Source organism: Tachysurus vachellii, chromosome 25 (genome assembly GCF_030014155.1).
Source record: "Tachysurus vachellii isolate PV-2020 chromosome 25, HZAU_Pvac_v1, whole genome shotgun sequence".
Taxonomy (NCBI): Eukaryota; Metazoa; Chordata; class Actinopteri; order Siluriformes; family Bagridae; genus Tachysurus; species Tachysurus vachellii.
In genome coordinates, this window is record NC_083484.1 from 12,819,078 (window position 1) to 12,846,367 (window position 27,290).

Consider the following 27,290-nt stretch of genomic DNA (forward strand, 5'->3'; position numbering starts at 1 on the left):
TACACTCAAAGGAGGTAAAGCTGAAGGCTTTTTCTGGAATCGTCTACAGGACACACACTAGTTTATGTTATAGTCCATACACTGCACTACACATGCACACAACAGCACTTTCCTCACAATATTGAAATGTTATTAAAATTCTATTCTTAGTATATGTTTATTCTTTTTAAAAAAAATCATATTTTTTTATTTTTATTAAACATACAGTTGATAAAGCATTTCACTACTGAATCTGACTTGACTAGCAAAGATGTTCACTGCGCATGGTGTGTGTGTGTGTGTGTGTTTTGTGCTTTACCGAGCTGTAATTGTCAGGGGTCGAATATGGCTTGGCGTCGTCCAGCGAGATAACAAACAGCGAGCTCTGGATGGTCTCCAGTATGGTCTTATTGACAGGATCGAGTGAGATCAGATGCTCTCGTGCCTGCAGGTCAAAATAAAGTGAGGAGTGTGTTTGAGACTCTTACTGTAAGTGATTCTCAGATTCTCCAATGTCAGCTCAGTGAATCAGCTCAGTGTGTTTTCTTAAACACTGTGTTGATATATATGCTATGTTGTGTATAGGCTAAGATTATTATGACCTTAGCCCATTTCGTCCTCTCTTCACTGGTCAAAGCAGCCACTCCGTCACCCCATACCACCCCATCACAGCTCTCTTTAATGTAGGTCAGCTGCCTACACACACACACACACACACACACTCCTTATTTCTAACACACCATACCCTTCATATGAGAATGCCAAACAGTTAATGAAAGCACACAATGTCAACAACTGAGCTTAAAATGATGTGATGTCATGAACACAAGGCAAAATCAAAGAGCAAGTAAAACCCACACCTCAGTATTTCAGGAGGAGTGAGGAGACGTCCATCACAGAGAGCATCAAAGGTGAAGAATCTCCCACGACACATCACTATGAGGTGAGAGGGACACGGGCCTTCGCTTTCTACAACACAAACACACTTTTTAGTTTTTAAGACAGACACACGGAAACACAGACACACACAGACACAGCACACATAGCACACACAGCACACACAGACAACACAAACACACTTTAAATCTTTTAGCTTTTAGGACAGACAGAGAGACACACAGACACAAACACACAAACACAGACACAGCACACACACAGAGAAACAGAGACACACACAGATACAACACACATAGCACACACACAGACACATACACAGACATCACACATAGCACACACAGAGACACACACAGAGACAAACAGACACACAAACAGACACACATAGCACACACAGTGCACACACACAGGCACACAGAGTACACAAGCACACTTTAAATCTTTTAGCTTTTAGGACAGACACAGAGACACACACAGACAGACAAACACACAGACAGACACACAGACAGACACACAGACACAAATAAGACACACAGAGACACACAGACACACACAGACACACACAAACACACACAGACACACACAGACACACAGAGACACACACAGACACAAACACACAGACACACATAGCCAGACACACACAGACAGACAAACACACAGACAAACACACAGACAAACACACAGACAAACACACAGACACACAGACACACACAGACACACACAGACACACACAGACACACACACAGACACACACACACAGACACACACAGACACACATCACAATGCTTGAAATTTTCTCAGTGGAACTGTATTCACAGTCAGTGAAATCTGATTCCAAAGTTACATCAGTATCTGCACTTATCCTTTACTTGAGTACAAGCTCATAGCTCACTGCTTAGACTTGCTCTCATCTACTACATTAATATCTTGTGCTAATTTAACTTGTCATTTTATCATAAAACTTTAAAATTCAGTCCCTCCATTAAGAGTCCCTCCATTAACATTTTTTCTCAACCTCCAGTAGAAAGCCTTTAAGTGCAGTAGCACCTTGATCCTGGAGGAATGTAGATGAAGAAATTCATTTCACTTTGTCACTTAGTCAGCTATATATACTGAAATGACAATAAAAGCTTCTTGACTTGACTCGAGAAAACCCCTTTAACTTCATTCTATCAGATAAGTCTATTAAGTAAACAGAAATGTGTTTATGGATTTGGTCTCTAATGGCAGATTGTAGTTTTTTTGCAGCTCAGATCAAAAATGACAAACATCAGCACTGGTCTTATACTCGACCCTGATATTGCGCAAGAAAACCGTGCTTAAGATCAAGGTCACAAATAACTGAGACACACCTCTGTTGTACTCAAAACCAACCCTGTATGTGTAACTTCTCAATAGCAACACACACAGGCACACACACATTAGCACAAGCTCATGTATACACACACGTATACACACACACATGTATACACACATGTATACACACATGTATACGCACACACAAACACGTATACACACACACACATGTATGCACACACGTATACACACACGCGTATACACACACACATTAGCACAAGCTCATGTATACACACACGTATACACACACACATGTATACGCACATGTATACGCACACACAAACACGTATACACACACACAGACATGTATGCACACACGTATACACACACGCGTATACACACACACATTAGCACAAGCTCATGTATACACACACATACACACATGTATACACACACACACACATACACACATGTATACACACACACACGTATACACACGTATACACACACAAACACGTATACACACACATGTATGCAGACACGTATACACACACGCGTATACACACACACATTAGCACAAGCTCATGTATACACACACATGTATACACACACACACACATACACACATGTATACACACACATATATACACACACACGCACGTATACACACACTAGCACACGCTTATATATACACACACATATACACACACACACATATATACACACACATATATATACACACACGTACACACACACATACGCACACGTATACACACACGTATACACACAAACACACACACACACATATACACACACACACACGTATACACACACACACGTACACACACACACGTACACATATACACACACACACACACATATACACACACACACACATATACACACACACACCTGTCTTGAAGTAGTTAAGAATGGTGTCCTTGTTAATTCCAGGTACTTTGCAGGTACAGAAGAGCATGCGTAACTGATCCATGTCAAATGGCATGTCCCGTGCTTTATGGACGGCCAACTTCTCCCTGAACAGGATCACACAACAGTAATCACTCAGTTCAGAACAGAATCTTTCACATCTCTTAGTACGAAAGTGTCCAACAAAAACAGGAAAGGTAACGCAATCTGTACTATAATACCTCTGAATGAAAGATATATATTAAGGTTTTTATATCGTATTTCACAACTGGAGGAATGTAGGAATGTTTTTTATATCGTATTTCACAACTACATAAAATACGAGCAAAAAATTTGCCGCAACATTGGCAGACCGTTTGCTATTTCCTGTATTTTACTGACCGTCTTATTTTTACTAAATGGGAGTAGTAAATCGATGCTCACGTGCGGATGAGGTCCCAGTACTGAAGCGTGAGCCATGTCGCAAAACTTGTCCTCTCCAACTGCGTCCCCTCACACGGTGGCCAGCAGTGCTCCAGGTACGGCCCCGGACCTCCGAAATTCACAAAGAGCTGAGACGGCACTCGAACCTCCAAATACGCCGTGTCCAGCCACCATTCCTCCAGCTGTACAAACAGCACCTTCAGATCACGCTCATACAATGCTTCATACCAATTCATGCTGGATTTCAGTTAACAGAAATGTGTTCATAGAAACGTAACTGGATTTGAATTGTGTAGACATATCAGATTAACATCAGCATATTCAACTGAATAAATAAATCGTAAATAAGTCAATTCTGACAGATCAGCGTTACCCAGTTGCGCCGGCTCTTGGCTCGCTGTAAGAGTCGTTGGTGAAGATGCTGCCCGATTCCCTCGACAAAGCGCTTCACGATGGCTGCTGTGTTGCGAAACTCAAGCTTGGAAGCAAATGGCTTCACTGGAAAAAATAATAACAATCTGTGAGAAATTTGCAATCCACACAAATCCAATAACGTTTAAAGGGAATACACATGTATTTCTTTTTTGCATTCATTTCAATCAGAGTGAAAAGAGAGTGGAAACAGATTAAAAATGAAATAGAGATTTTATTCCCATGTAATTTAACCAGCGTTTTTGATACATACCTTTTACTCAGAGCCTATAGGTATTTTTCAGCTGTGTTTTGGAAAATGTAGAAAATAAAACAATACTAATATTTTGGAATAATTTCGACGAAACCATGTTATAAAATAGACACGACAACGGATGTTATCATTTACGAAGTCTTCTAGGATTCACCTGAAACTAAGAAGTGACTATGCGTTTCTTCCCAGACTGCCACGAAGAACTTTCAGACAAATTAAACAAGTCCACACAAAAGAGCAAAACAATAAATGTAAATGTTCCAATAAAAAAATAAAACTTCCTCAAAATCTGTGCTCTCGTCACACAGAACATCTTCTCTGAGCTCATCGTACCTGCGTCCAGGTATTTGTCGAGACTTTCCTCCAGGGACGGTACGGGCAGCGGTGGTAGCGTGGACTGATACTGGAACGTTCTCTCTGCCACAGATTCGAACACCTGATTTTCCATTATTATGACACCTTTAATACACAAACAAAGCAGGTGATATCATTGAGTTCACTTAGAAATACACTGAGTTTAAAAAAATATTCTTAAACTTCATGAGCAAAACAAAAAGACTACACAAACAATCAAAGAAAACAGTATTTAAAAAATCCTACATGATCAATCAAGGCATAACGAAGCTAAAGTATAAGCAAATATAATTTGGATACGTTTTGCATGATGCTAAACCAGAGTTAAGTAACTCTTCTTAACCAACAACTACTGACCAATCAGAATCAAGAATTCATCTGAGCCAAGGGTGTAATATTGGCAACCCGAAAGTTGGCTGAATTCCAAAGGACTTTGCACAAATATAATGCACTGCATATGGATACTGCGTGTAGAGAACATAGAGAGAGCCATTTAAAATTGATCCAGGTTTAATATCCTTAACGACTTTGCCCAAATACAGTGCATTACATAGAACATTTCATAAAGACGTTTGTGTTTACATACAGATTTAATAATACGTTTCAAATACAGTGCATTACACAGAACATTTCATAAAGACGTTTCTGTTTACATACAGATTTAATAATACGTTTCAAATACAGTGCATTACATATAGGGTGGATATGTAAACATTTACAATTTTTTTTAAAAGATTTAGTTTATAGAGTGCTATATTATTGTGCTGTCCAATCCAGATCTAAATCCAGATCTAAATCCGGATCCAAATCCGGATCCAAATCCAGATCAAAATCCGGATCTAATGTGGATTTGACACTTTAAATGACACTTTAACACACTAGTTAAAATAAATAAACAGTACATCACCTAGAGAAGTCAGGAAGGCGTAAGGAATCAAGAAGAAAGGCGTAAATAGCTGCTGATGACTCCCAGAGATGTTATTGTTATTACAGGGTGGACTAAGTGCAGTGTTACTGACTGCATCTATATTTGATTTGACTGAACTGGGATCTGATCCCGTAACCTTTCACCCAGTTAGTTTGTAAACGGCTCAGAGAAAATAATGAGGCAACATGGCGGCCAGTGTCATGCGATTTCAAAATAAAAGTCCGTGCAACATGGAGTAATATATAAATTTATATTATATATAAATATATATATATATTCATTCATTCATCTTCTACCGCTTATCCGAACTACCTCGGGTCACGGGGAGCCTGTGCCTATCTCAGGCGTCATTGGGCATCAAGGCAGGATACACCCTGGACGGAGTGCCAACCCATCGCAGGGCACACACACACTCTCATTCACTCACGCAATCACACACTACGGACAATTTTCCAGAGATGCCAATCAACCTACCATGCATGTCTTTGGACCGGGGGAGGAAACCGGAGTACCCGGAGGAAACCCCCGAGGCACAGGGAGAACATGCAAACTCCACACACACAAGGTGGAGGCGGGAATCGAACCCCGACCCTGGAGGTGTGAGGCGAACGTGCTAACCACTAAGCCACCGTGTCCCCTTATATATATATATATTATTTATTATATTTATTTTTTCAAACATTAGCCAACTAATCAAATATTTTATTAGAGTTTTTTTTCCCCCTCATATCCGTCATATAACCACGAAGGTGTCTTAAAGACAGTTTTGCACTCAAGTCCCCATCAGTGACCAGTTTAATGACTTCAACAAGACAGACTTTGTTATAACCAAAATTAACTTCTGGTTATGCAACTTATATATAGTATAGTATACAGTTATAGAAGGGAAATTTTATATAATCACACGCTCTGGTGTTACCCACAATCAGAATCAGAATCACATTTGATGGCAGATAGTGTAGTGTTCTACAAGTGCAGGAATTTGTCTTGGTGTCTTATAGCTATATAATTTTGTGTGTGTATATATATATATATATATATATATATATATATATATATATATATATATATATATATATATATGTATATATATATATACATATATATATATATATATATATATATATATATATATATATATATATATACATATATATATATATATATATATATATATATATATATATGTATATATATATATATATATATATATATATACACATACATGCTGACACACACACGCACACATGTGTATTAGCATAAATCATTAGCAATTGGACGTAAACAAGAATAGAGACATGAATTGTACACTAATGGATGATGTGCAAAATGGCCAGTGCAAATATACAATTAGAGATGTTACATATATTACAACTGAAAGAAGAAATTAACTGTACATTAATGCATGATATACAATAGTGTGAGAAGGAAAGGTGCATTATTATAACAGTCATATTTGTGAGCATTAATGTAATGTAACGTATCTGAGCAGTGGTGGGGTAGTTTATGTCCCAGGTGGCGAATAACAGACCATGCTGGATATTAGATGTTATTGATTACCGCAGCCTTCTGCCAGAGGGGAGTGCGTCAAAGAGATTGTGTTCAGGATGAGAGGGTCAACCACAATCTTAGTTTAGGGTCCTGGAAGTGCACAGATCCTGAAGAGTTGGCAGATTGCAGCTGCTCACCTTCTCAGCTGAGCGAATTACACTCTTCATTCTGCTTATGTCTGCCAGTAGCAGCAGAGTACCATATGGTGATGGAAGAGGTGAGTATAGACTCAACCATAGAGGTGTAGAAGTGCACCATCATAGACTTTGGTAGGTCACACAGAGTGATATGTCTGAGCCCTTTCCAGACAGAAGCTGATTCGTTGGATGAGACGAATATATCATTATATATTCCTTATATCATCTCAATGAGTTTTTTTCCATTTCCACAGTTGCCTCTGGCCTGCTCATTTGGGGATAAATATCATTTCAATATTTTTGTAAAGCACCTTTTGTGACAGTGTACATTATTAAAAGCACAATTCAAATATAGTTAGTTGAATTGAATGCTAACAGCCCAAAAGTCAGTCTACACATCCTTTTATAATAATAATGTTCTACACAGAAGTTTATTAACACTCTTATAAGTGTTAATAAACTTCCAGTTTAATTGGACAATGAAAACTCCATCCAAATTTCCTGATCAATATCCTGACTCTTCTGACGACTAACCATGAGTTCTTGCAGCGGTTATATTACAGATTAAAAATAAACCTCATGTAGACTATTTTTATCAAAACTTACTCCTTCTGCCAGACTGTAGGTAGAAGAAACAGTGAATTTACTATTCTGAATGCATCTATTTGTGAGGATTTGGCTCAGCTCTTGCTGTGATGGACAAAGTGCTACATGTTTTGTATTCTGTCTAAACGCTGAGCACCGAAGCTGCGCTTCAGACTGGAATACTGATAAAGTGCTTTCCATGACAAAGCAGTGTTTCTGAAGGAGAGAGCTAAACTCCTGTGTAGAGGTGCTAACATCGCTAAGAAGAAAATCCGGAGTGAATTTTTAGCACCAAACCTCTAGAGTGTGGTTGATTTGTTGTAAGAACACGGTGTCAAAAAAAACATCCGCCAAGGTGTCAGAAGTGGTTATGAAGCGAATAATTTGAGTTATTATTAAAAAAAAACCACAAACCACAACAATCTTGATCTCATTTTATCTCTTTATAGCATAAGCAAAGAAACAAACAAAACAATTACAGTATATTTTTAGCCTTTACAGTAACTATGACTTACACCAGCTGATCAGTTAACAACAGTTAAAACGATGTCATCTATCTGTCCGAGTATCACATCCTCTATTTCTGGGCTGACATGCAAATCTAATCCAGTGTTTAAACATTCATCACATGCCATATTTATTGATGACTTCCTTAGCCAGGGTGATGTAGGCAGTCATGGCATCTTCTGTGGACATGCCTGTGAGATAGAAAGTGAAGGATTTTCCATTACAGAGTAAATCCCAAAGTATTAGTCATTGATAATCATTTTGTTCAACTGATCAAGTGTTCAACTGATAAATCTCTAAATGCTATACATCATGGGGAACATTCCTCAGAACATTGTAGAATATTTACACAGAACTGCAGCCAATGATGTAATATTTTGACTCCACAGAGATGTTTACATTTACAGCATTTTACGGACACTCTAATCCAGAGCAACTTACATTTTTATCACGTTTTATACAACCGAGCAGCTGAGTGTTAAGGGCCTTGCACAGGGGCCCAGCAGTGGTAGATTGGTGGACCTGGGATTTGAACTCACAACCTTCCTAATAGCCCAACACCTTAATCACTAAACTACCACATCCCATGTGAAAGTAGTATTTTTCCACGAGTACTTTTGCTTTTATCTAACCTACTTGGGGCAAATTTTTAGTTTTATTTCACACAAATGTTTCAAAAGTCCTGTCTTATTTTATATCAGATTTGAAAAACTAAAATAATGAATTTGTTTATATTGATTGAAAATATCCCATAAGCCTATTGAAAGCCAGTATACTAAACTGTAAATTGGCTAAATTGGGCCCTGCAGTAATTCAGTACCTTTCCTGGAATTCCATGCTCCCCATTTGGCTTTTCCTTTCACATCCACTATTCCAGGTTCATCTGCATTAAACAAGACACATTTGAGCTATTTCTGGGCATTAGTTTTAGTCAGTATATAACGAATGAGGATTGATTAATTTACTCGATGCTTAAATGTGGTTACCGATGTTAATGTCCCCGACTGTAGCTTGCTTGTAGAGTCCATACAGGTCCAGCAGCTCCTGATCAGAAGGCCTGCTTTTCACCTGTTTCACATCCGCTGCAATCTTCTCAAACTCTTCCTGAAAAAAATAAGTATTCTTATAACTGCATCTGATTTCTGAAGGTAAAACATGTGCTGATGTTTGGAATGTTCTTGATGGTACTCTGCTCTCTCTCCATATACTACTCCTGAGATACCAGTGATCCTAAACCTTTCTGCTCTCCAGATTTACCCAATCCATCCTAAAGCCCTATCTTAAGGTCCAGTATAGTCTTTAAGATACCTTCATGGTTTCTAAATCCCATCTTCTACAATCAATCCCATACTGATTGAAGTCTCATCACTTCCAAACTACTCCCTGATGCTGATGATGGTTCCACATGGAGATACCTGGAGATACATGGAATTTAGAAACCATGAAGGTATCTTAAAGACTCCAATTTCCACAAACAGTTTTGCACTCAAGTCTCCATCAGTGACCAGTTTAATAACTTCAACAAGACAGACTTCATGTTATAACTTGCTGGTATGAATTTCCTGGTTATACAACTTTTGACTTCTTCGGCTTTTCCCTTCAGGGGTCGCCACAGCGAATCATCTCTCTCCACCTATCCCTATCTTCTGCATCCGCAACACTTGCACCCACTAGTTTGACCACACAGTTATAGAAGGGAAATTATATATTATATTATATTATATTATATTAATCACACTCTTTGGTGTCACCATAAGAGGATGGGTTTATTTTTGGATCTGGTTCCTCTCAAGGTTTCTTCTTCATATCGTCTCAGGGAGTTTGTGTTTTCCACCATCCCGTTTCCACCAAAAAATGTGAATGTACGTCATTTCTCTGTAATCCAGCCTGTGAACATCTGACCTACTTTCTCCATGATTCTGGTCTCGCTAAACCCGTTATTAATCACTAAGCTGTGGTCATTATTTCTGAACAGTCGACAGCCTATTGTTCAGCTAGCAACTAAAGAATGGCTGTGCATGCCAGTCCCCATGAAACTCCCCTTGTACCCACACAATCATGCAGTGAATCACCAATAAGCACAAACTCACTGACCTCCAAGACAACGGTTCATTTTTACTCAGCAATCAGTCATTTAAAAAAACAGAGAAAGTAACTGATTGATTGTCTCCAAAGATCAAGCAAATATTTTGTTTTCTTTGGTCTAATGGCTCATAGGTTACGTTATAGTACAGATAAATGCTGATAACAGCAAAAAAACAAACCACACGCATATTAACATCCATATGTAAGATTTTACAGCATGATACAGTCCCTCGCTCACCGCTACTTTCTCCTAGTTGACTGTAGAATTGATTCGATCTAATTTCAGACTAACACAGTACATACATCTTGCTTCTTTTATCCTCCGCTCTATCTAGTTGGCATTCCTACCACGACGGCTTGTCTCTGTACTTAATTCACAACTGTTCCAGGTTCTAAAAATCTTTTTTATGCAGATTGGACATCAAGTCTTTTCAATTCAGTCATTCCACTTCTAGACATTGGTCTACTGAAACTCAGGAGTACTAAAACCCCTCCCGGAACCTGGGAGACTCTTAGCACTGATCCACAATACAGCAAGGTTATTCCACCCCACTACATTCCCTCCACTGGCATCCTACAGAAAACTGCCGTCTTGTAGAAAAAAATGAGATTTGAGTACAAAGCAAAAAATACAACTAGTGTGCACTTAACTTCTGCGTCATTCAAGCCTCTAGCTCTGGCCATCATCCATCAAGATACAAAACTCGTCTGTGTCCTGACACCATGGCGATGGAATGAACCATCACTGGCTGACCGGACAGCTGAGTCAGTGTCTGTCTTCAAACAAACACTTAAAGCCTTAACAATTCTACAATACTAACCTCCTCAGATAAGGTTGTAGATTGAAGGCATTCTGATCTCGTGAGCTAGTATGAGGCCATATTTTTGGCAGTTGCATTTATCCTTGACCCATGAGTCATCACAATATTTATGGCACTTGTACGAGATGCCCAAGACTGAACTGTAGATCCTTCTTCACTAAATGTTCTCACATGCATTGCTTTTTTTCTTTCTTTTTTTTTTTTTAATTTCTTCATTATAAACAAAATCTGCATTTAAGAATTCGTTTAAAATACATAAACAGATCTCTGAACACTTCATATATTACACAACTTCTTGCATTATCCGATATCCTGTTATATTATATTATTATAAGACATATTAAATCTCCTTGTAATAAATAAGCACAGGGCACATGCAATATAATAACATTATAGTAAACACACATTTTGTTCTTATGCACCTTCTAGTACAGAACTATATGAATCTCACCTGCAGCATTTTGTTGTTTTTATTATTCAGGTGTGTTTATTGCTCTGCGCGCGCGCACACTGCCGATGAGTTACGCAGTGCGCTCGAACTGAGCCGTCTCGAGCCAAGGGAACGTTCTAACGCGCGCTGATTGGCTGAGAGGGAAAACAGCGGCTCGGTTCAATAGCGTGGTCGACATTTCAAAATAAAAGTCACGCACGTCTTTACGTTTTAAGCATTTAAAATACACGCACACGGGAACTTTTCTAACCAGTTCCATCAATTCCTGACCTCGAACTTTTTCACCAAAACAGCACATGAGACACAAGGCAACATTGTTTATTTATTTGAAGTATTGACATTTGATTAAAATAATTATAATAATAATAAAACATTTAAAATAGTTAAAATAGCAATGAACAGCAAGCGTGAGTTCAAAAGTCAAACGTTTAATACTAAAAAAAGGGTAAATACGACTAACAAACAGTTTTAGACTGATTTATAACACCTGCAGCTTTACCATAGCAGGGGGCGCTATTTTTTTACGCCTCGATATTAATGCGGCGAAGAAGAAGAACAAAAACAAATATGGCCGCCTCCATGGACGCTCCATACACGCTGCAGCTTTAGAGAAAACGTGCTATATTTCTAGGTAGGGCGGAAGGATAAAGATCTTAACGCTAGTTATTTTAAAACTATATTGTTATCTCTGTGGAGCAGGATGGCTACGTCAGTTAAAGCTACGAAGAAGGAGAAAAAGAAGCCAGTCAGGGTGAAAACGTCCCTTAACAACCCGTACGACATAAAGTGGAAGCCGTTAGAAAAAGGGAACGCGCGATTCATCCTGAAAACAGTGACAGAGAAACTCAGCTCGCTCGATCTCCGGAAGCGACACGTTAAAGTTTTTCGCAAGTGGCGAAGTAAAGAAAAGGCCAAGAAAAGAAACTCTGATTCGGTGGACACCGCTGAACCGACTCAGGAATCAAATAATCTAGGTGGCTCGGATTCTGTGGACAACGTTGAACCGACTCAGGAATCAAATATTCTAGGTGGCACGGATTCTGTGAACAACATTGAACCGACTCAGGAATCAAAGATTCTAGGTTGCACGGATTCTGTGGACAACATTGAACCGACTCAGGAATCAAAGATTCTAGGTTGCACGGATTCTGTGGACAAGGTTGAACCGACTCAGGAACCAAAGAATCTAGGTGGCTCGAATTTTGTGGACAGCGTTGAACCGACTCAGGAATCAAAGAATCAAGGCTGGACCGATAAGCGCCTAAGGAAAGAGCTCGCCATCGGCATCAACGAGGTCACGAAATGCCTGGAGAAGAACGAGCTCGGTCTGGTTCTGGTGTGTGACTCGGTAAAGCCCGCACACATGACTAGCCATCTTATCTCGCTGAGTCAAACCCGCTCGATTCCCGCGTGCCAAGTGCCGAGTCTGAGCGCGAGTCTCGCTGGACCGCTCGGTCTCACCAGCGTGTTGGCGCTTGGGTTCAAACGCCAAAGCGGCGCGTTTGCGGATACGATCGCGGCTCTCACGCCTAAAGTGCCTCTGTTCGACGTGTCCTGGTTGTCTACAGAGACGTCTGAACCGGAGAGAAGGAGAAAAAGAAAACTGGAAGATTCCCTTGTTGTTAAAGACCCAGTCAATTTACTACAACCTCTTAAAGTGAAGAAAATCGTCCCAAATCCTTCAAAAACCCGCAAACTGAAGACAAAGAAAGCGAAGAAGTGACAAGCCATCGAACATGAACATTTCTCAACACATGGACGATTCCTGCCCTCTTCAGATCCCTGGAATAATGCCACTTTATTCCACTTAGACATTTTCATGAGGCATGAGCTCAAGATCTTTATTTATTTTGTGGCAATGAAATAGTGAAGCTCAGAAATGAGCATGTAAACAAATCTAATTTAACAGTGTGGTTAAGAATAAAGAACATAAGAGAATCTAAGCACTGATCCTCGGTCCTTTACAGCGTATGGTGCGTCTCATCATCTTTGTCTCAACGTATTAAACACCAAACACCACACAGATTATACAGCTTTGTTTGAGTGAGTGAATGAGAGTTATTACAAGTTCAGATCAATTTTATTTTATTCAAATATCCATGCTGGTATTCATTGATGTATCTTTTTATAACCATATTTGGGTGGCCACCGTGTTTGACATGGTGCTGGTACGTTTTCTTTCAACCTGTTAAGTTCACGCAACCTGCAATGGAGTTTAATAAAAATCTTCAGAGAAAGCTGGATGTCGTTTCAAAACTACATCAGGTGTTTTAAAAAAAGACCTTGTAAATAAGGCAAGTAACTTTGGGTGACTTTTTATGAAGGGGGGGAAAGATGTAAAAAATCATGCTTGGTTCATACAGCGAGCTGCAGGACTGCGTGTGAGAGCACACACATGCACTCAAAAAGCAACCTGGATTTGAGAATAATCTGATTTTAGATTAGATTATCGTCTAGTTCTTTATATGACTGTAATTTAGATGTGCTTAAAAGGCCTGAAGATACATTTGTCAATTACAAGAGAAGCAGGAACACAAACGCATTTTCTACTGTATAAAAAAGCTATTATGCAAGTCCCCAAGTCCCATGTAACAGTTATTAAATCAAGTAATGAGCAAATTCTTAGCTGCATATAACGAGCACAGGGAAAGCTGAACTAGAAAGACTGCGTCGTCGTCAAAATGACAATGCGCGTGTGATTGTTCGTCTTGTCTGCTTCTTTGTGCTTGTGTGAAAATTCCCAGCACATGCCAGCACTGAACATTTGTCCTTATGATTGACAGATGATACATACAGAACATAAATACAATTCTAAATATCAGAATTGTTTGAAGTAACAAACTGAAACACTGAGGAGTGAACAAAATTTAAAACGAGCCTTCACATTTTGCACACGCTAATGAACTAAACATAAAAGATAAATCATCTTTAAAAAAAAATGCACACATTAGAGCCTTCAATCCCGGTTAAGAGCATGTTGTGCTTCGAAAGGGGGGAAAAAAAAAAGGGATACATTCTTCACATGTACGCAGCAAAACCCAACCCAAGAGATGGAACCACGGTAGAGTTCATCTGATGGTAAAGACTTCAGATGTGACCTTCTCAGTCCCTTTGTAAACCACAACACGTAATAAATATCGCATATTAACTATACAGGTTCTAGTTCTTTCACACTGCCTCAGAACAATGTAACAGGGTTTTAGGGAGTTATCTGTTCATTTCAGAGACTTTTTCAGAGAGCGCTTGTCTATCGCGTATGTGCATTTAAAAAAAAAAAAAAATCAACAACAAAAAAAAATAATTATAGTAGATGCAAGTCATAAGAAAAGAACTGTTTACAGTATGAAGAAGACAGTCTGATGCGTTTCACATTCTGCCGATATTCAAAGAGGAAAAATTAACGAGAGAACCTCTCGTAACAAAAATGACCTAAGAGAGCTGCACGATGGAACTCATTCACTGAATGGATTTGCTTCACGTTTTGTTTTAACTACCGCCTGTGTCCTGTGGACCTGAATGTAGCAGCTGGTTACTGTAGCACGAGGCCAACCTGAAAGAAAGGCGAGAGAATTCAGTGAGTGAAACCTTCTTGGTTGATAAAGTGACTGCTATTGATTAAAAACCATTCAGTAGCAATCAGTGTTATAAAAAAAAAAAAAAAACAATACAACACTGCAAAGATCAAGGACGACCAAAGGTATGCAGCAGGGGAAGTCGTGGTCTAATGCTTAGAGAGTCTGACTCCTAACCCTAAGGTTGTGGGAGACTGCTCTGGGTGTGTTCACAGGGTGTGTGTGTGTGTGTGTGTGTTCACTGCTGTGTGTGTGCACTTTGGATGGGTTAAATGCAGAGAACAAATTCTGAGTATGTGTCACCATATCACAGTTACTTTCACTTTCAGTGTGCTAATGTGTTTTTAAAAATGATATATATATAATCAACATTAAAAAAAACACACGAATGAATCAATGTGTTTGGGGTGAAGAAATAAAATACCTCCTGTGATACGTGTATGTAGTTATATGTATATGAGTCATGCTATGCAAAATCTAGAAGCTCCGATTTTGTAACATTTGCTACGGATGATTTGTACAACAATACACTTTAATAAAGAACTAGTGTGTTGTTACAGTGTAATGACAGATTTATAAAATCAGACATCGTGTAAGTTCACTGCCTACACTTACCTTCTCAGGCTCCATGCCAGGACATTTCCAGTTGTAAAGGTAATACTGAAGGTTTCCGTCTCCAATTCCGAACTTGAGTTTTTCCAAGAAAGTCTTATTCTCCATTAAATCCAGAGCATTAAAAACATCAAAGCCTTTCTGTGGGAGCAGGAAATTCAGAATGAGTCAGCGGATGTGTTAGAGCTGAAGAAGTGACGCATTTATGTATGTCCAAATTTTGGAAACCTTGTATGTCCAAATTTTGTCAATTTCATATTTTTTCACATATCGATGCTATTGGTCAGTCCCCACGTGGGTCTGTTATTTTTACAAGTTATTAACCAATCTAAAGTCTCTTAACTCTCTTAATCTCTTAACTCCATTGGACACTTCAACTGTCTGAGAAATCTCGTAACTCCACCTCTTCTTCACTCCGCGGGAGAGCTTCGCGGCATATTTCTATAGCTCTTAAACCTTTAAAATAGAGTTTAGGAAGATGTATGTAACTACAGTCATTAGCTTTGGTTAACTATTGAAGCCTTGTCTCTTGTCAAAAGGCTCAATGTGACCGCACTGTACACACTGCTCCTTTTTCAGAAAGAGCTATTCATGCTGTCTGAATAAAGGAGAAGGTTAAGTCAGAATCTGTCAATTCAATTTACAAAGTTGAGTCAGGGAGAGAGTCAGTGAGGGAGAGTCAGTGGCATGGTAAAGTAGATAGCAAGGTCACAGTAGTGCTTAGGCCCAGGAAGAAAAATATTGCAAAAAAACATAGCAGGAAACTCATACTTCTGGTTTATGAATCCTGTTACTTAAGGTAATGTATCCTGTCACACATTTTTATAATATTAAACCGGACTTTACAGAATATGCGCGCACACACACACACACACACACATGTTCTGGTTGTTCACTCTCCTTATCTGCTGTAGTTCACAATCTTACTTCCTTTACTACTGAACCTTACAAACTTAAAAATGATACAATTCCACAACCATCTACCTCCAATAATGATAAATAAATAAATAAATCATGTTGTATCTCAAACACTTGTCTGGGTCACAGTCTTCACCTCAGGATATATGATGTTCATTTAAAAGAAGCTGAACAAACTGGGAGGTCCCTAATCTTGTATTAATCCCCATTACACTCTTTGTGATAATGGTGTCTGAATTGATACCAGTTTTGCCAGGATGAGTGCATCGGTCATCAGCTCTATCAGCGGTGTCTCTGTGTGCACGTTGTAGAAAGAGTAAGCAGCCTTTAGGCTTTTGTGCAGCGGGTGGTGCATCACTGTGGACGGCAGCGTGTAGAAACTGATGAAGTCGGTCAACGTGCCAGCAGAACCCTGAACAAGACGACGAAAAGAGATTTATAAACAAAATTCAGCAAACGTAAAACATGAAACAGAAAATGCTCAAATAACTAGTGTTACATTAAATGCTGAACTAAACAAAAAGGTTGAGGATTGTGTTAACATATGAACACGGTACCTCCACCACGTATGTGTCGATGATGTTTTCCTGCGGGAGGAACCAGTGCTGCACCTCCTCCTCCCCCATGACGGGCCGCAGGTGGAACTGGCTCAGGTATTTCTGCAGCAGTGCCGTCACCTGCTGCACATCACCAGCTGACATCGGCCTCAACCCAGGAGTGCGTGTGCTCTGGGGTAAAATACAAGGCGCTCATTTCTTCAGCTAAAGAAACACCCAATAATGGTTTCCAACACTTTAGTTACATTAAATTTAATGTTGAAAAAAACACTTACATCAGGTAACCTATAAAGCTTCATGGTTCTTTGTAGTGTCATGTTTCTGCTAAGATGGGAAAATTTCACCTCTACAAGCTTCCTTGGGTTTAGAGAGCGATGCCAGTACCTACAAAAACAGCACAAGGTAAAAAATTATATATATATATATATGTTTTTTTACCAGGTTCACATTTAGACATCAATGATTTATTTTGTTTGTGTGTGTTTTGATACCTGCAGGTGGAGACAGGTTTGGGCAGAACCACCCCAGCGGTGTAGACCGCCTGAAAAATGCCCTCTAGGTTGACCCGGCGTGTGATCTCTCGGATCAAAACCGGAGCTACACGCTTGGAGCGAAGCTTTTTATGCACACACAGAAAGTTGATCTCTACCATCTTCTTTAACCTGAACAACAATAAAAAAAAGATGACTTAATTGGCAAAAGGTAAGATTTTCTATAACAATATTTTATTCCTATTATACCACAGTGACTTGCCAGTGATTAAATACATAACAGCTTTATTAACAAATGATATAACATGCATTTTAATTTTTATTTACATTTTAAAAGTAATTTAAATGAACATTTACATTACAGCAGATACATATAGAAGTCTCAGGCCCCTACTCACGTGTCGTAGATGTGGATATTAGCAGGAATGGCACTAATAAAGCCCACCAGCTTCTTATTGGATGAAACTCTCACACCACAGTGCCAATGAGGCAGCCAGCCAGGCGGGCGCAGTGCCCTAAAGGACACGGGCGAGGAGAAATAACAGGGAAACATGTTACCGAGGTGGCACACTAAGATTACTAGCTACTGTATATAATAAGCAGCTGAAAATAAGCCATAGTAAAATTTAAGGAGCTCAACCAGACTTGCAAATGAGATAAATGTGTATTTATTTACCCTATTTTATTTACACACCATATGGTTTTAAATATGTGCTTTGATTTTTACATTATTAATTCAAATTGTACTTAATTGTTTCGTATTTTATAAAGGTACATTTCTGTTCTAATTCCAAATGGAAGTTAAAATAAAGCCTATAGTTATAAACCTTACAAGAAGGATTTAGCTAACCAACAAATAAACAATAAACCAATTTTATCTTACCATTTGAGGAAATTAGGAGAATAATCAAATCGAAACATGTTGTCATCATCCTCGACGTAATTCTCATTCAGCAGAGTGTACAGCTCCTTCAGCTAGAGGGCAAAAGGATGTAAGGCTAATCAAAAACGAGTCTGCAGAACTTGAATAAATATTTACACAGGACAGGAGCAAGAACTAATGAATATGCATGAAAAGGACCTTTGAGAGGATCTTACACACACTCACCACTTCAGCATTGCTGAGATCCAGTGTGTCCCACATGAAACCTTGCGGGAGGGAATAAGGCTCCTGTCGGACATTTTCCTTATCTGGCTCGATTGACCCGTGAGTGGTCACTACCTCGTCTGTAATCGAGCGAAAGAAATTTCACACTAATATAAGTGAGGCTCTATGACAGATCAACCTGGCTGTATCCCTGTAATTAACCTGACCCATTAGAGTTCTTCATCTCTGAATGGAAAAAGGTACTTACTGAGCTTTGGGACAGGCTGAGTGTCCCAGAACTGGTACTTGTGCTTAGTGGCCTCGTCTATGTTCTTGGCGGGTCCTTGGCATGTAGAGAGCAGCTCCATTGCCCTCTGTATGTCCTGCAGCTTTTGCATGGGAATGGCTGGATTCTGCTAGAGAACAGAGATAAATCAGTGGTAATCTAATGAGGACTGCGTCGGAAAACTAAACAGAGAGTAAAAAATGACCAACACAGTTACATGATTTGCTGTAAGTAATCATTTCTGATGAGGAAATCATTTATAACGGGCACGAGTGTAATCGTAAAGACCTTTATCTCCTGAGAATCTGAGGCAGAATCAGACTTGGTTCCTCCTGAGCTAGGCTTTTCTTTCTTCCGCTTCTGTTTCTTCTTTTTCTTCTTCGCACCCAGGTCTCCACCAGGACTCCTGCACAAAGGTACACGTTCAGATGACGGATGGAGGTTTTATCCTTACAGCTCGACCGGATAAGACGGTTAGTAAGCATTCACACTGGAAATGTAATCTATAAACGTTCAATCAACGTCTCATGACAGATAACCTCACAGCATTGACAATAACACACTTAATTTTTTTGTGAATGATATTAAGAGGTTACTATACAAGTAATAGCAAACATTGCAGGCTGGAAAACTAAACAGAGTAAAACTATAAGTAATCAATTTTTTTGGGACGAGGAACTAACAGCTTATAACAGGTCCATGTGTAACTTTACAGACCTTTATATGAACAACATCTGACCAATCAGAATCGAGCATTTAACAGCAGGCTTGTTTGTCATCATCCAATTGAAAGATATATTACGATAAATTCTTGCATAAATACAAAGAGATTAAATCACAGCTAGCCTTTTATCTAAGGAGATTACTGACGTTAGCTAGCCTAGCTAACTGACTCCACCGCTAGTCATGGTATCTACATTGAGCTAAGCTAAGCTAATAAACACAGCTGCACAGCTAGGCGCTCGTGCTGTTCATTCAAACGTAGCCCGTTGCTGTGGCTACCAAAAAAACCGTTAGCTGACATGACAAGCAGCTACACAGTGAACCGAATATAAAACACAAACAAGTGTTAACAAGCTGAACGGTTATAACAGCAGTTATGATCTCCGACATCTGTGCTTTGGTTATCGTTTGCGGTTAATACTAGCTAATTACTAGCATTTTTGGACACGAATGCTAATGCTAAGCTAGTGTTAGCTTCTAGCCTTTAGCCTCTAAACACGACCGTTAAATCTTTCTGATAAAACTCGAGTCGCTTTGAGACCATTTCAGATAAAAGCTGACCCTTGTGTGTGTTCATTTTCCTCCTCGTTATCTCCGTCGATGCCGCAGGTGTCCTGGTCGTCCAGCTCCAGGCTTTGCTGGCTGGCCGCAGACTCGCTATCCTCCGCCATCACGGATGGAGAGAAAGGCTCTAACGTTAGCTAGTGAAGCTAACCGCCTGCATTAACAGCGCCCCCTACCGGACAATATCTATTAAAATAACTACTCGTCAAATTAAGAGTCTATTCGATTGAAATTGGTTTGTATAGCAGCAGTCTTACAGAACATAAAACATAAAACAAAAGGTTATTATAAAGATTCCTATAATACAAAAATTTAAGATTAATATTAGATATATTTAAATGTGTTTGTATTTATCCCCAATGAACAAGTCTGAGGTGACTCAGGTGACTGAGGTGAGAAAAAAAACTCCCTTAGATGGTAAAGGAAGGAACCTTGAGAGGAACCAGACTCAAAAGGGGAACCTTGTCCTCATATGGGTGACACCGGAGGGTGTGATTATAAATATATAGTCTGATAAATGGTGTATTGATGAGGAGGTTGTTGTCCTTAAAGACCACACGGAGTTGCGTCTAGTCTTTAGCTGGAGCCGGAACATCTCTAGATGCATCAGGATCCTCACATGGTCGGCCTCGTGTTAGTCGAGGTCCAAAATCTTCATGGCATGGAAGACAGTCGGAGCTGGTACAATTTCTGGAGGCCTCTTGGCGGGTAGAAAGAGAGAAGCAGCAGAGAGAGATTAACGTAGCTGCTGTTCATAATATTAGAGACTACTAGATGATAATGATAATCTAGTGCATTTGGTCAGATGTATTAGAGCACAAAGTCTAGTCTAGACTCTTGAACTTCTTTTTCATGATCTCATATTTAGGTTGACGTTAACGATAAAAACAACCTCGATTTCACGGCTCAGCAAATACTGTCTAGAGAAAAGACCAGCCATTCTGCAAATATGGATAATTAATCTATGGGTTTTTTTTTTACATGGTGATAGTCATATAAACATACTGCAGTCTGCATTTTTTATTTATTTTTTAAAATATTTTAGTTCATAAATGTTTATTTAAATGTGGTCATGTTTACATGTTTAAATTCAGGAGGGAGGAGGATCACATGAGGGAGACCAGGCCACCAGATTTGACCTTCTGCTGTTGAAGCCCATCCACCATGAGCTTTGTTGTGTTATGTTGGATGATCGCTGGAGGTTTTTTTTTTTAGTTTTTCCACATCATGCTGTATAAACTCTAGAGACGTGTGTGAAAATCCAAGCAGATCAGCGGTTTCTGAAATCCTCCATCCAGTCCATGTAGCGCCAACATCCAACAAGCCCGAGTTAATGTCACTGAAATCAGACTTTTCGCCCTGGTCTGATATTTTATGTGAATATTAACTAAACTGTGTATCTGCATGATTTTATGTATCATATACTGACACATGATCAGTTTATTTGGATGATTGCATACATTGTGATGGAACCTGCTGAAGCAATGATGAACAGAGAAATATTCCCTGACATGAACACAGTGGATTAAGTATTTGGAACAGGTGATTAATATTAGCACTTATTTTTAAAACCATAAGTAACTTTAATTAAAATTGGATTTTTAAAATTGTGGCTAATCGTACTGACTTACGCCATAAGTAACCAGTTCAGACATTCAAAAGGAGATTGTTGAGGAGTGATTGTAAAAGTGGTTATGTCACAGGGACAGATTTCATATTCATACAATCGCGCACGTACGCAAACACACACCAGCACGCACAAACACACACACACCAGCAGCACACAAGCATACACACACCAGCGCACTCACACACAGACAGACACACACGTGCACACAGACTCACACACACACAACAGCACACAAGCATACACAAGCATACACACTCACACCAGCGCACGCACACAGAAGCGTGCACAGACTCACACACACCAGCACACAAGCATACACACTCACACGCAACAAACACATACACTGAGACAATATAACACAAGGAAACACACTCGTATTCACTGCTAAATAAACATTTGGGCAAGGAGTGACGACCGTAAGAAGTGTAGCATACTTGCTTCATACACAAACTCACAAAACACCAAATACACACTCTGAAATGTGTGCTCGTTCTCCACAGGTGGAGAAACACACAGTATGGACACATCATGCATACACTGTACACTTACAAACACACACAAGGTTTATGCACTACATTTCAAAAAATTCAAAAAGGACAAAGCATAGACATTTAATAGGCTCTAATCTGTGAGGAGACGTGAGGATTGTAAATTAACGCATCTGCTACATAGGCACTTCAGACAGACAGAGCATGTTACGTATGTACGTATGACGAGCAAAGAGGAAAACAACTACTTCTGCTGAATAAAATGGCCACTAAAATGTGTTCAAAATCAAACAGTGACTACAATAACAAACACTTATAATGTACTTTCACATAATAATAACGATAAAAGAAGAACAAATAAAAAAAAAAAAAAAAAAATAATAATAAAAACAGAAATAAAGGAATGCATAGCTGAGAGTCTCGAGTCTCAGGAAGGTTCACAGATGTTACAGTGGATACACTGACTGGATTATTGTACTGAGGGGAAAATACTGCATTTGACTGATGCCAAAGATTCAAAACTCAACTCTGATGCATAAAAAAAGAAAGCAAACACTTGCTGGAGAGACTGAAACTACAGGACACAAAATCATTACAGACTTGATTTTCAGTCACAGATTCATTTAAGGAAGACTGAGGGGAAATTGTTCAGCTAAGTGCTGGGACACGGAGGACGAAGACGTGATTAAATGTTTACTGTGGACGAAGACACAGTGCTCAGTGCTGTATGCTGCCAGTTGAAGATCCTATTGCTTACCTGAACACCAGCAGCGGTTCATAAAGCTAAACATCTCACATTCATACGATGGCTTTCGTTTGCAGTTTGTTTAAAAAGGCATAGCTGTTGTGCATAAATGTGTTTAGCGATTTTTGTTCATACACAAGCGATTCACGTAGCGTAACGTAAAAGTCTGACCCGAAGTCCTTCAGCCAAAAGGCTGTTCCACAGGGAAAAGGGATGAAGGTCAGGGGTCATTTGAGGTTAAAGGCAAGCAGTGGCCTCTCCTCGCGCTTCTGCCATGGACTCTTCTTGTTCTCATCGCTGTCCTCAGGAGCAGCCAATCCGTCCGGGGCGCTGTTGCTCGAAGGGAGATTAAGGTGCGTTTGGGCACGCTCAATACTCACTATCCGTTCTTTGTCTCCCCTTGGCTCGTCTTCCTTCTCCGCGGAAGGATCTGGGAGAGGAGGAGGGGACGGGAGAGGAGGAGTGGGCAGCAATGAAGGTGAAGGAGGCATTATAGTCTCATCCTTTGTCTCAGATTTGGGCAACAAAGGAATGAGCGAGTTTTCTTCCGGGTTGCAGACAGGAGTTTGGCTCTCACTCTCATTGGGTTCCGAATGAGCATTAGCATTAGTACCCTCCACAAATACCAGGGATGTGCATGCCACATTGGGTGACAAAACTGGAGCCTTTTCCTGAACTTTGGCCTTGCGGCCTGGAGTGACGTCGGTCACATCTACGCCCGAGTCTAGACTGGCATCATTGCTGCCCACAGAGCTGGTGCCATGTGCTGCCTTCTGCAGATCAATGTAGGAATGGCGGATGTGTGCGTTTGAGCGGCCGTCCAGCGACACAAACCAGGCTCGTGGGTGTGGGAGAGGCTTCCCACCCCTCAGCTCCATTAACGTCTTCTCAGCCAGTAGCTGATCTTCTCCGTTCATCTGCACCACCCCAAGCGCCGCCTCACTCAGTGAGTTGGGGATAGACAAGGCTTCAGGTAGTGCTGTCGTCCACTCATCTACTGTCCCTCCTCCTGCCTCCCTCGATCCTACGTTCACTTCCTCCACCCCTTCGTCCATGCAGCCCCCCACTTCCCCTGCTTCGGTTTGAGGCTGATGGGATGCATTAAGCTCTGCACGAATGCTCTCAAGCTCACTCCGCTCATCTGACTGGAGCAGTAGCGCTTGCCCTGAGAGAGGGTGCGTCCCAGGCAACCGCATATAATGGGCGGGAATTAGCAAAGTGGGCCGGCCTTTCTGATATCCAGCTCCGGCCTGGCTTACTTGGAGCTCAGATGTACAGCATAGTAGAGCTCCGGGGCCGGGCAGAAGGCCTGGAGGGCGTTCCAGCTGATCCACTGAGCGTGAGAGCAGGAAGTCAGATGGCCGGTGCTCCACCCCCAGATCCCTCTCTGGTGAAGTAGTGGGTGAAGTTGTGGATGGAGAAAGGCGTAGCTCACGTGGACTGGCCTTGCTCACTGAGGATAGGCGGCCAGCTGAAGCAGCATGGTGCAGCAGATACGGAGATGAGGACAAAGCAGACGTGCGGAGAGGATGGACGGTCGAGGAGACAACAGAGGTGTAGCTGCGGTGATAATCACGCTGGGATTGACTCCCAAATTCGTTTCGAGATGACACCAGCTCATTGGTGGAGGAGTTGTGAGGGGCGTCTTTCAGCATAGGTGTGTGCAGGTCTGGTTCCACCCCTACATGGTCTAGTTGGGCCTCGTTGATAAGGTTGAGGTGGGACATAGATGTGGCTTGGTCTCTTTTGGAGCTGTCCAGAGATGAGGTCAGAATATACTTCTGATGAGCTCGTCTCGAGCGTGAGCACTTTCTCCTGGAAACATGGACATGGGAAATATGAGAGGAAATGTAAGATAACATCTCTAATGTCTGCAAACACACCAAATTCTTCTTTATAAACAATCCCTAACAAGCTGCTAGTACCATATAGCTGCCAAAACAAAATCCATTTAAATGTCAAGTGTTAATGAGCTGCTATTTACTAGTTCTCAATAAACATTACTTAATTTGTTTTGGATGAACTTACAAAAGCAAATATAAAGAGATGAATGAAGGATGAGATCAGGAAAGAAAAAGCGCAAAGAGAAAAATCACACACCTGCAGTAACAAACCAGAAGACAGAGGAGGAAGAGCAGGATGAGAGCCGTGCCTCCCAGTATGGCTAAAAGGAACACAGTGTGGTATGTGCTAATGTCCTTTGCAACTACAGGACCTGGAACACACATGCGTGCACACACACACACACACACGCACACACACACACGCGCACGCACACACACACACACACACACACACAGACAGAGACACACACACACAGACAGAGACACACACACACAGACAGAGACACACACAGACAGAGACACACACACAGACAGAGACACACACAGTCAGAGACACACACAGACAGAGACACACACACACACAGACAGAGACACAAACACAGACAGAGACACACACAGACAGAGACACAAACACAGACAGAGACACACACACAGACAGAGACACACACACAGACAGAGACACACACACAGACAGAGACACACACACAGACAGAGACACACACACACACAGACAGAGACACACACACAGACAGAGACACACACACAGACAGAGACACACACAGACAGAGACACACACACAGACAGAGACACACACACACAAACACATTACAAAAGTAATTGTGAGCCACAATCTGAGCAGCAGCACAAAAAAAGCAGCATTTATATAAATATATATTATATGTAAATGTGACAAACTGAAATAATTCCTCGGCTCAGTCCTACGTGATCCGATGTTTCTTTAATTCCCCGCTCACAGGGTGTGTCCCAAATCACATACTTGAATACTACACCATTTTGTAGTGTATAAAATCATCAGCAGTGTGTTCAAACAGAAGTATGCGTGTTGGTATTAGCATTAATGAAAAGTACACATCTACATTTGCAAGTAAATAAACACTGCTAGAAGCTAACATTCTGATCTCGAGACCCAGAAAGAACGTGCGTGCTACCTGTGTTTATAGGAGACATGGCTGCTACCCAGTAACCAAGCTGAGGGGCGATATAGGTGAGGATGAGTTCACCTCCTCCTTCTCTCTGCACGTAGCCCAAACTGCTCTTCAACCAGGCTCCTACACCAGCAAAATAGAAGTAGAAAGAAAATAACGTCAGTGATTTTTAGTTTATTTTTAAGTAAAAAGTGACAAGTTGTACTTTTTATCCATCACATTACATCTAATATTGTGGAAGTTTAGTGAGATAAGTTAATTCTTTTTATTAGTTACTTAACAGTAGATATGAAACAGTTGTTACAATCAGACTCGTGGTTTTATTTCAGTTGAGGTTGAGAAGATAAAAAAAAAAAAAAAACAGTTTTTCATGTTTCCGAGAAAGTCACAAGTCTGGAAATCTTAAAGTTTCAACTTATACTATTAAAGGTTAGGTCTCCGTTGTTTGAGAAATGCTTCAGAAAACTGAGTCGGGCCGACAAACTAAACAAAAATCAAAACAAACTTGTAGCCAATGAGCAGAAAGGGGTGGGTCTTGTCAATATGGGCGGAGAGAGTGTTCAGTGCGCATGTGTGACGTTAGCAGAAAGCGGTTTTAACATTGACATGGAGGATAAAAACAAAGAAAGAAAGAGAAGAAAGACTTACGATAAGGCAAGAAGTAGGACGTGTTAATATAGGATCAGCTTTCCAGCGCTGGAGAGAACTGAAGGAGCGGGAAGTTGGCCACATATTCACATATTGGAGTTTCCCGAGTCAATAACTCCTGAGCTAAACACTGTTACTACACAAATAACACCTCTTTTCTATCGATGTAATGTAGAGAGGCAGCTACAACCGCGTTTTGTGTAGTAACAGCGTTTAGCTCAGGAGTTATTGACTCGGGAAACTCCAATCTGTGAACATGTGACCAACTTTACTTAAGTTGAATTCGTATTGTTCTTCCCTTCAGCTATGATAAAGATACATTTCTTTCCAGTA

At 40.3% G+C, this 27,290-nt stretch overlaps 4 protein-coding genes across 10 annotated transcripts in view; 1 reads left to right on the forward strand and 3 right to left on the reverse strand.

Moving 5' to 3' along the window:
- crot (carnitine O-octanoyltransferase) overlaps positions 1 to 5,662 on the reverse strand; it is a 12,250-nt gene extending 6,588 nt beyond the window's left edge. The window contains exons 1-8 of the mRNA XM_060861218.1: positions 5,469 to 5,662; positions 4,541 to 4,666; positions 3,896 to 4,020; positions 3,523 to 3,704; positions 3,082 to 3,206; positions 840 to 948; positions 582 to 675; positions 299 to 424 (exon numbers count right to left, since the gene is read on the reverse strand). Coding sequence (XP_060717201.1) covers positions 299 to 424; positions 582 to 675; positions 840 to 948; positions 3,082 to 3,206; positions 3,523 to 3,704; positions 3,896 to 4,020; positions 4,541 to 4,655 — 876 coding nt within the window. The 5' untranslated portion in view covers positions 4,656 to 4,666; positions 5,469 to 5,662. The remainder of the gene's footprint in view (positions 1 to 298; positions 425 to 581; positions 676 to 839; positions 949 to 3,081; positions 3,207 to 3,522; positions 3,705 to 3,895; positions 4,021 to 4,540; positions 4,667 to 5,468) is intronic.
- A 2,524-nt stretch (positions 5,663 to 8,186) lies between these two features.
- Positions 8,187 to 20,595, reverse strand: LOC132839981 (glycylpeptide N-tetradecanoyltransferase 2). 5 transcript variants are annotated; one of them, XM_060861220.1, is made up of 14 exons: positions 20,434 to 20,595; positions 19,438 to 19,555; positions 19,132 to 19,276; positions 18,885 to 19,003; positions 18,660 to 18,751; positions 18,175 to 18,291; positions 17,777 to 17,947; positions 17,561 to 17,669; positions 17,286 to 17,456; positions 16,973 to 17,140; positions 15,814 to 15,951; positions 9,256 to 9,373; positions 9,090 to 9,152; positions 8,187 to 8,460 (listed from the first exon to the last, which is right to left on the reverse strand). In XM_060861220.1, exons 1-14 carry the CDS (start codon positions 20,541 to 20,543, stop codon positions 8,387 to 8,389), a joined length of 1,713 nt encoding a protein of 570 aa, XP_060717203.1. In that variant the 5' UTR covers positions 20,544 to 20,595; the 3' UTR covers positions 8,187 to 8,386. The 5 variants fall into 5 exon arrangements, with proteins under 5 accessions (XP_060717203.1, XP_060717202.1, XP_060717207.1 ...); XM_060861219.1 differs by having other exon boundaries at positions 19,132 to 19,279; XM_060861223.1 differs by lacking the exons at positions 8,187 to 8,460; positions 9,090 to 9,152; positions 9,256 to 9,373 and adding an exon at positions 14,587 to 15,176.
- On the forward strand, positions 12,195 to 13,863 carry rpp38 (ribonuclease P/MRP 38 subunit). The gene has a single exon (XM_060861227.1). It carries the CDS (start codon positions 12,327 to 12,329, stop codon positions 13,347 to 13,349), a length of 1,023 nt encoding a protein of 340 aa, XP_060717210.1. The 5' UTR covers positions 12,195 to 12,326; the 3' UTR covers positions 13,350 to 13,863.
- A 1,400-nt stretch (positions 20,596 to 21,995) lies between the features above and the next one.
- fam171a1 (family with sequence similarity 171 member A1) overlaps positions 21,996 to 27,290 on the reverse strand; it is a 36,322-nt gene continuing 31,027 nt past the window's right edge. For all 3 annotated transcript variants that reach the window (XM_060861479.1, XM_060861480.1, XM_060861481.1), the window contains exons 6-8: positions 26,313 to 26,432; positions 25,400 to 25,514; positions 21,996 to 25,114 (exon numbers count right to left, since the gene is read on the reverse strand). In XM_060861479.1, the coding sequence (XP_060717462.1) occupies positions 23,527 to 25,114; positions 25,400 to 25,514; positions 26,313 to 26,432 (1,823 nt within the window). In that variant the 3' untranslated portion in view covers positions 21,996 to 23,526. The remainder of the gene's footprint in view (positions 25,115 to 25,399; positions 25,515 to 26,312; positions 26,433 to 27,290) is intronic.